The sequence below is a fragment of the Penaeus chinensis genome, chromosome 27 (assembly GCF_019202785.1).
Source record: "Penaeus chinensis breed Huanghai No. 1 chromosome 27, ASM1920278v2, whole genome shotgun sequence".
Classification (NCBI taxonomy): domain Eukaryota; kingdom Metazoa; phylum Arthropoda; class Malacostraca; order Decapoda; family Penaeidae; genus Penaeus; species Penaeus chinensis.
The window spans coordinates 5,348,471-5,357,411 of record NC_061845.1 but is presented as its reverse complement, the minus strand read 5'-3'; the positions used below and the strand labels follow the sequence as shown (position 1 = coordinate 5,357,411).

General features: G+C 35.8%; 1 protein-coding gene across 1 annotated transcript; it reads right to left on the bottom strand.

Moving 5' to 3' along the window:
* Nucleotides 1-897: 897 nt before the first annotated feature.
* On the bottom strand, nucleotides 898-8,319 carry LOC125039410 (protein MCM10 homolog). Its single transcript, XM_047633288.1, has 14 exons — nucleotides 8,167-8,319; nucleotides 6,519-7,362; nucleotides 6,089-6,251; nucleotides 5,754-5,905; nucleotides 5,016-5,117; nucleotides 4,698-4,875; nucleotides 4,135-4,358; nucleotides 3,808-3,970; nucleotides 3,490-3,678; nucleotides 3,004-3,145; nucleotides 2,606-2,751; nucleotides 2,352-2,468; nucleotides 1,473-1,664; nucleotides 898-1,239 (listed from the first exon to the last, which is right to left on the bottom strand). Exons 1-14 carry the CDS (start codon nucleotides 8,183-8,185, stop codon nucleotides 1,138-1,140), a joined length of 2,733 nt encoding a protein of 910 aa, XP_047489244.1. The 5' UTR covers nucleotides 8,186-8,319; the 3' UTR covers nucleotides 898-1,137.
* Between the last annotated feature and the right edge of the window lie 622 nt (nucleotides 8,320-8,941).

Below are 8,941 nucleotides of genomic sequence, written 5' to 3'. Positions count from 1 at the left end.
GACCTTCGATGTTGACATGGCAGAAATTTGTCAATAAATAAATAAATATCCCCTAGGGTCCATATGTAATTTTGTCTTGCATTGGGCTTGCACATCAAGTCACTTTGGCTTGAGATTCAGCTTGTGCACTTTGATGGATTGCCTCCATACATAAGCAGAAGGTCTACAGGCAGCCTACTTGCTTGTGCATACAGACACTGCTGTATCATGTGGACAGGTCTTGAAACACTGCCTCATCATGTAGACAGGTTTTTAAACAAAGATGCAGATTCATGCTAAAGAGAGAAGTAAGTTTCTTACTTAGAGATAATTGAGATTTTTTGCTTTCTGAAATTTTTGTATATCGACAAGCCCTAGATACATGTAAAAAATAATCTGGCTAGTTCAAAATTATCACTTTTTTTTTTTCTTTTTTTCAGAGCTGTGTATTTTTTTTTTTTTTTCAGAGAGCTGTGTAAATACAAGTCTCATAGGTAGTCTTTGAAAAGCTGTGATATTCTGTATATAGTTACAACAGAAGAAAACTTTGTTGGACACTGATACTTCAGTTTAAGAAATCAGAATATATCGCCTGACCCACATTTGATTTCATACTTGTGCATAAAAAAATAGTGTAATAAATATAATACTGTCATACATGAGGACTTCAGTGGTAGATAATACAGCAGATATTAGCAAAAATTGTAATAAATACTACTAAAAAGAATTACAACCATGAAAAGCAAATATTGCTACTGCTACTTATGAAACTAGATAAAAATGGGAATATTTCCAGGAATTCAAACTTTATAATATGAAGTATTGGAAAATCAAATGCTCACAATAATTACACCAAATTATAGTAATTTATAATTGCATGTAATACAAAGGTAAAAGGGAAATTAAAGATTTGATGCAAATTTTTCTTTTTTTTTATTTAAACACTTAATAAAATATATAGCTGAAAAGGCACCATTTGTTTCTAAAAAATATCCTTTAAAAATATATAAAACATTTGTATCTGTGTAATACATGTCACAGTTTTAAACACCCAGACAACAATTTCACAGCTGTTCACTGGGTATTTTTCTTCTAAATCAATTACCTCTGGTGTTATGTTTCATTAAAGTCTAAAACATTTTTGGTCATTCAATTTTCCTAAATATGAAGAAATACTTGACTGCTGCTTGCGCTGTAATGGGCTAGTTCGTCCCCTCTTAAAGACAAAACTTCTGAATCCAGTTTTGGTCCAGATTTAGCCTGAAAGTGAAAGAAGGCACTATAAATACACTTTCCTACTAATAACATATCAAAATATTCTACTGGAAACAAGTTTCATTCTAAATTGTATCAGTTGGTGTAATTTAAGGGAATTACTTGAATTCTGAAAAAAAAATTAACTATACCTTAACTGTAACAAAACAAGTGTCAAGAGTGTAATATTACTTGAAACAACCAAACTAATGAAAGCAACAAAAACAAAGAAAAGTTACCTTGCCCATTGCACATCTTTGCCATGAACTGTGACTGCAATGGCCACATGGATTTCTTGGAAGCTTGTCCAAGGATGATGTTCTTCTTTTACAATTTTTGCATTCAAAGAATCTCTTCTTAACTTTTACAGTCTTCAGAGGGTGGTTCTCTTCACGACACATGTCTGATGCTGACTGGGCCATGTACTTACACTGGAAAGATGTTGAAGTTACTATTATGTGTAGTATGGATGTTTTTGAATTCGTAGACAATAGCATGAATCATTATTACATCAAGGCAGACTATCCCTCACATTGGGTTAATGTCATTACCTCAAGTGATTATTTTGCCCTGGCTGCAGTTATTAGGGAGAAACAGATCCTCAAAAGTAAACTTAGTCTAATTTTAAGGGCCTCAGTATCTTTTATGCCACAGCCAAGAGTATAGAAAGGAGGGTAACTGTTTTTCGGGTTTCTGATTTTTCCCTTAACCAGATGACACATTTACCTGATGTGCAGTTCCCTCTGACATGATGGGCTCCCATTGTCAATGGGCTAAGGTGTTAATAACCATCCAGCACCAGATATATTAACCAGTACTTAATTCTTTAATGTGTAATAAGTATATTTTGGTTCTATTTAGTGCTCCTCATATAAAAATACAGGTAATAGAACTTCTCACAATTAATTATTATTAATTTTAACCATCTTTTAAAATTTTGTTACAGAGTTCTTCATGCAGCAAATGTCCTACAAAGTCAAACCCCATCTTAAACAGTAGGGTATGAGTACAGACATATAATAAATCCTGTTATTATAATAACCCTTTACCCCCCTTACCATGGTAAGGAAGGCAGATACAAAGTTTTCCTGGCAAGGGAATTTATAAGCTTTACTTACCTTTAGACACACATACGCCGTGGTTGGTATTTCCATAATGGAGGCCATCTTATCTTCAAGCATCTCCTTCTTTTCTAAGTTCTTGTAATATTTCTCTACAGCTTCATCCTCTACTGCCTACAAACAGTAAGAAAAAAGGAGATGAGACCAACTAAAGTAAACATATAAAAATAAATAAAATATACTTTCAAATTTTCAAAACAAATCAACGAAACCAGAGATTGATATTATAAGCTGAATGAAAATCCACTTACATTTATAAGATTGGTGTGTCTTGACTTCTGCTCAAGCATGGCTTTAAACTTATCAGAGTTAACATCAAGGGATCCTAGTTTGGACCTTGGTGAGGATGAAGACACTGCTTCAGCTAACCTTGACCTTTTACTGGGTTGTTCAACACCTGGAATGTGATTTACAGAATTATTTGTGTAAGCAACTACACATTTGTTCTTGCATAGAAAGAAAGAAAGAAAGAGAGATAAAAGAATTAAATTATTTTACTTTTATTTCAAACCAAATGTGAATACATGGTTTATAAGAAACAGTTCTCAAATTCCCATGTCATGTATTGTAATATTTACTTATACTTGAAGACACTATTACTGTGATCTGTTCTTACAAGAGAATGAATACAAAGGACATGAATCCTTACTCTCTGAATCAGAAGAGGTATTCAGTCTCTTCTTCACTTTCTCTTGGAACTTTTGGTCTGAAGATTTTCTTGCATTCCTCTCCTCATTTCGGTTAGATGCCTCAATGCCTCCCTTCTTCTGCAGTAAGGCTAATGCTCTTGCCTGAGGATGACCAGAGAAATGATAAGATGAATAAGAATTTGACAAAGGTGTATTCCTGTTCTAATCTACCATTACAGAAATAAGGCAGTTGATATTCATACCTAATGTATAGTAAAATCACATGAATGCTTTTTGATATTACAACAGGGAAATAATATTGAACACTGTTCATCATCCTTTCCTTACTTGACGAATACTATAACCAGTCAGGAAGAAATAAACATTTTAAATTTTGGATTATTAACCATAACAGCTTACCAGTTAAGTAGAATATAAAAGGGTAAAATTAATACTAGAAGTTGAAGTGCAAATCTGAGCACTAACCACACTTCACAGAATCTTACCTTAGCAGGATCTAGCCTTCTTGGAGGAGATGTGAAGTCAAGCTCCACTTCCTCTCCTGGCTGAAGCCCTCGGCCTAGCTTAGGAGTGGATGGACCTGGGAAGGCTGAGAGCTTTGGTCTTCCTGTTGAGGGTGATGACTGCTGGCTTAGCATACTCTTGGCTGAAGACTGCTGACTCAGCCCTTGTTTCTGTAATACATTATATGATATTCAGTTCCATGAAAATTGCATATCATTCTTAGCTGGATACACACTTAACATATAACCTGAGTGAAACCTAAATAAGTCTAAGTTGAACAAAATTGTAGGTTTTCTTACTTGTTTCTTTAATGATTGCATCTGCTTATGCTGCATTGCAAGTAGTTCCTTGGCTGACACACTACGAATTTCACCGGTTTCTACTTTCTGTTGTGTATTTTTTTTGGCCATGTGGCACAAAAGGTTGCGTGCCCCTGGTGTTGGTGCTAGAAGCATTTCACTCCTGTAAATTATTACATATTAATATCCAACTGTTTTATCAAAAACTCACTGTATTTCCTTCCTAATAAAGATCTTACCCACACAATTAAAATGAATAGAAATTTTAAGTCAAAATTAAACCATATTTCTTAAATTTCTATAACTTATCAACAGACCAGTACTTACAGGCTTTCATTCTTCTGGGCAACACTTTGAACTGCACTGATTTCTTCATTGCTCATGTGTTTCAGAACAAACGACTTCTTCTTGTCTTCTTCCTTCAGCTCATTTGTCTTCAGTTTCAATTTGAGAGAGTTTAGAGTTGCTAAGTCCTTGGATCGATTTGCTCTTGCCTGTTTTGGTGCATTTCCTGGAGCTGGGGAAGAGTACAACTGCCCACCATAGAAAACCTGTGAAGACGCATCCACCATAAAAGGGTTCGTTATCATCAGCAACAGAATTAACAGCAAACTTGTAATACAAACACATAAAATGATTTTGTTGCCATCTGAGTGATTAAATTTAGAGAAAGTCTTTGAATGTATAAACAATTTTCACACATAAAACATCATAGTCATGGCAATGACTGAATTTAAAACTTACTTTCTGCTGACAAAGTGATTTTGTTATCATGACAAGTGATTGAATTTAATGAAAAATATGGAACACACACCTTCCATACATCTTGAACAATTAAATTGGCAAATCTGAATATTCACAATCCATTGTTAGACTAGTCCTATGCTCACCTGATCTTTGCCAAGGACCTTTTCTTGTAATCTGGCTCTTGGATCTACTCTAGTGAAGGATGACTGGATGTCTGCACGCCTGGATGATGTCTTCTGATACTCCCTTTGAATGTGAAACATGCAGAATTCACATGAAGCCTTGTTTACAAAATTTCTGCACTGGGAATTCTGTTTTGTTCTGTAAAAATAGATAGCATAAAGGTAAATTACCATTTCTATATATTAAGGATCTACATTTAGGTTCAAAATGTATTGACCCAAGTCTTTGTGATGCCATATTCACATAAATCTCTCCAAAACATGATTCTCAGAACAGACCTGCCTTTGCACCATCCCAGATCCTTAGAAGAACCCATAATCATTGCCTTGTTTTGATCATAAATAGAGAGGGTAAGCAAATCTGTGCACTTGTCACCTTGTCTGAAACAATACATCACAATATTATCAATATGTAATAAAACTCACAAATGAGGGGATGCTTTTAACCCAATGCCGACGGGCATAATGTGTATGTATGTGCTATGCCCCCTGTGAGTTGCTTGTTTGATTGTTTTTACACATAGATGGCTACACTTGTACTAAGTCACCAATGAGCCAGTTACGAGTACTACCTGTCTCGCCCATTTACCCTTTTCTTTGAATTACAAAAATATTTTACATTATCTTATTTTGCTATTACTAATGTTTAAAACATTATAATAATTATAATGATTAGAATAAAAATAACACCATCGATATTCATAGCATTAGTAAAAAATACATTTTCCCGCCAATTCAAATCAGGTAAGGTCAAAAGGTCTACTAATTGACTCCTTTGTGGCTAAGCACTAGCAGATCCATCTATGTGCAGAGACATTTCACAAAAAATATAGAAAATGAGCACAGCATTTCCCCATTTTTTGTTCATTTTCCTCGGCGGCAATGGGTTAATTGAGGCCAACGCCATGCATTTTTGATCAGTTTGTTGAAATGTTAATGAACAAAAATAAACAAAAATAAACATTTGAAGATGCAATGCTATCCTATAAAATAATACCATAAGCATTCACACTTTACCTGTCTTTCATAACCTGAGGATTTAGAAGGCCCACCACAGTTCCAATACTACTTTTCCATAAATGCTTGTGAGCTCCAGAGAATAGGAATACGCCCACGGTCTTTGTGCAGTCAGAAAGGTCACTCAATTTCCATATGGAGTATTGTGACCCCTGAAATAGAACATGCACATATATTTTTCTTTTTTCTTTTTGGAAAGTAAGAGGTTTACCTAGTTTCAGTAATTTAGTTTTTTCATCTGAAACCATTAGTCTTGTCACAAGGTTTTAATGAAGTTAGGTCTCTGTTAGTCAAAATGTTCATTAAAAATATCTATGGTCTTTTAACTCATATACCTTCTGCGATGTTTTGGTTTGGCTTTTTGAAACAAGAACTCCAATAGTAACCCAGTCGCCTTCAATCTCTCCCCCTCTCAAATGCAGGTTGATGGTGCACATGCGAATCATCTTTCGTCCCTCCATTCTCTCAGCCATCATATCTCCTGATACCAGGGGGTTACTGAAAATGGTGAATACCTTATAATGATGACTGCTTTTTAAAATCTTGATAATATAAGATATACCGGTACTTGTAATAAGAAAATTATTAAATCACTCAGCAATATCTAATAATTTTTTTCTAACTAAATGAGAATTTCCATATTGCATGTATCATAAATATTCAAATGTAATCATAAGACAAAAAAATAAAAATAAAACATATATAAAAAAAACTGCAGGAAGTGGTAACCATATGATAACACTTCTATGAATGCCTCAGACTTACACAATCCTGATCCCAGAAAACCTGTCAACAGACACGTTCTTTTCACTTTCAGGGGTTGGCATACCACCACTCTTCAAGGACACTAGAGACCCACTGAGGTCCTTCCATCCGGGGTTCTTTGCAGGCGGACTCTTTATCTTATTCAAGATTTCCTGCTTCCTGGAGTCTGATGGTATCTCATCTGAAGAGTGTGCAATGCGTTTCTTGATATCTCGACCATACTCATTCAACTGCTGCTCAAAGGGATTTCTGTTGTCGTCCTCGTCTTCGGAATCAGTGTCACCCCCGTGCAATAAACTCTTCCTCTTGAGTCCCTGGTACAGTTTCTTTTCCTCCTTGTCAGAGAGAGTCCTCACAACCTCGCTGCATTCTTGAGCTACATTGGTTAGCTTTGTGAATCTTCTGGTTCCTGAGTTTTCCCCTTTGTGATCAAATTTCTTCTTCTTGGCGAGCTGTTCCCTCAAGAGATTCATGCGTTCCTCCATCTGCTTCAGCTCGGCTTCCAATGGATCAAAGTTTTTGGGCTTTTCTGAACTGTCGGTTCCACCCTTGGAAAATTTGGAGCCTGAAAAGGCAGCACCAAAGCCTGACTTCTCCTTCTGGGGAGGGGCTTTGGCCTCATCCTCATCCTCATCATCAGACATGACCAAACCCAAGTCCACCATACTGGCATTTTTGGGTGAATCTGCACTAGCACTGGCTTGTGTTATGGAGGTGTTTGATGTCCCTGGAAAGTCAGCATCATCGTCTAGGAGTCCAGCAAGAGCATCCAAGTCCTCTTTCTCCTCCTGCGGTGTCATGTCATCGTCATCCAACATAGCGGCAAGAGAGTCCAAATCATATTCTGGAAATATTAGCATGATATTAATGCACTTATGATTACTAAACCCATGCCCAGGTTGCATTTCTTGGGCCTCTGTTTAGAATAGGATCACATGAAGTAATGTTGTGGTCTCCAGGCTTCAAGATCCAGCAAAAAACCGAGCTTAGATCACTTCTTAATTTGAATATAAATTCCCCCAGAGGCCTCCATGCACCATTATGCCAAATTATTCATAGTGATGATTTCAGAGGCTAGGCTACTTTACCAAAGTTTTGCAGATTTTGATGCAGGATGGTAGCCTGAGTTTAATTATCTGTGGATTGTTTTATTTTACAATTTTATTATATGTAAATGTACTGTTGTTTTACGTGTTCTTTATGGCCATGGATTTCACTTAACTCAGATCTTACATTCCTTTTCAGAAGTTACCCATTTGATTCATAGTATGTATCTCCCTTACCTTAAAAAGAACTAAAACTTTCCAGATGTTAAGGATAAAGTTTACCAAAGTTTATTCAAAATATTCTAGCTAAAGTAATTTTCAGATTCCATTACCTGGTAAATTCCGGGATCTTTCCTGCGAGATTAAAATAAAGGAAAAAAAAAAACTATTTGCATAGCCTTCATCGAAATGAAATCCTCTCTATACCTGTTACTGGAAACTAATCTCCATTCTGGGCCTTGTGAAAATTTCTTATAAACATGCCTAAAGTAACTCCATCAAGAAGTCTTCGTGCGAACGGCCATTCAGAGTATTATCATTAAAATAAGCAATAGGAACCTTTCTGGCACAATTAATACAATTCCGCAGTCGGAAGACCTTACCTCCTTCAGAATCAGCCATTTTCAAAACAATCTCACGTTTAAATCACCAGATAATTCAATAAATATCTGGAATCGCTCCTCTCCCGCCGATCTTCGCCACGACTTCTCGATGTTTACATTTAACGCGGGAAATTCGTCCGTTTTCTCTCTCTTATGTGTCATAGAAAGCGGGAAATTTGTCAGATTTCTCTATTTTAGTGCGTCAAAGAAAGCGGGAAATTTTTCCGTTCTCTGTAGTTGTTATTCCCATTATAGAAAGCGGGAAACTGGTAGTAAATTTGATATTGTTCATAAAGACTTCATAAAAATAGACGTTTAGTAATTGTATGTAACATTTGCGGTATAAAGTATTTCGATATTTACGAATAAGTAGAAAATCTTATTCTAAAGCTATTTTTATTTTACTACACAATTTTGTTAATCTTAAATTACCACAAACATTACTGGAACAATCCAATGTTTACATCTTGCCAATCAAAGGACATTTATCAGCACCTTCCATTTCAGTGTCGTATGTGATATCAGTGGAACATTATCTAGCTCTTTGTTCTACGCATGTGGACATGACTTTGGAGGATCCATTTTTTGTGGTTAAAGAGTAAGTAAAAATATATTCGTTTTCGTGAGAACAAGGGAAGCCCCGAGTGACCTAAGATCTAGAAGGAAATGTTTGCACCTTCAGAAGAAATTTTGGTCTTGCGTCCTCTTACGTTATGAATTGGCACGTGAATTAGTTTCAGAATAAAGTTTGGGAGAGTGGTTGTAGTTGGTTTTT

What these genes read in the sequence shown, in the direction of transcription:
- LOC125039410 (XM_047633288.1), bottom strand. An exon ending in CGGCGTATGTGTGTCTAAAG is followed by an intron (nt 1,665 to 2,351) that starts GTAAGTAAAGCT and finishes ACATCTTTCCAG; the next exon opens with TGTAAGTACATGGCCCAGTC. An exon ending in AAAGATGTGCAATGGGCAAG is followed by an intron (nt 1,240 to 1,472) that starts GTAACTTTTCTT and finishes TTTCACTTTCAG; the next exon opens with GCTAAATCTGGACCAAAACT.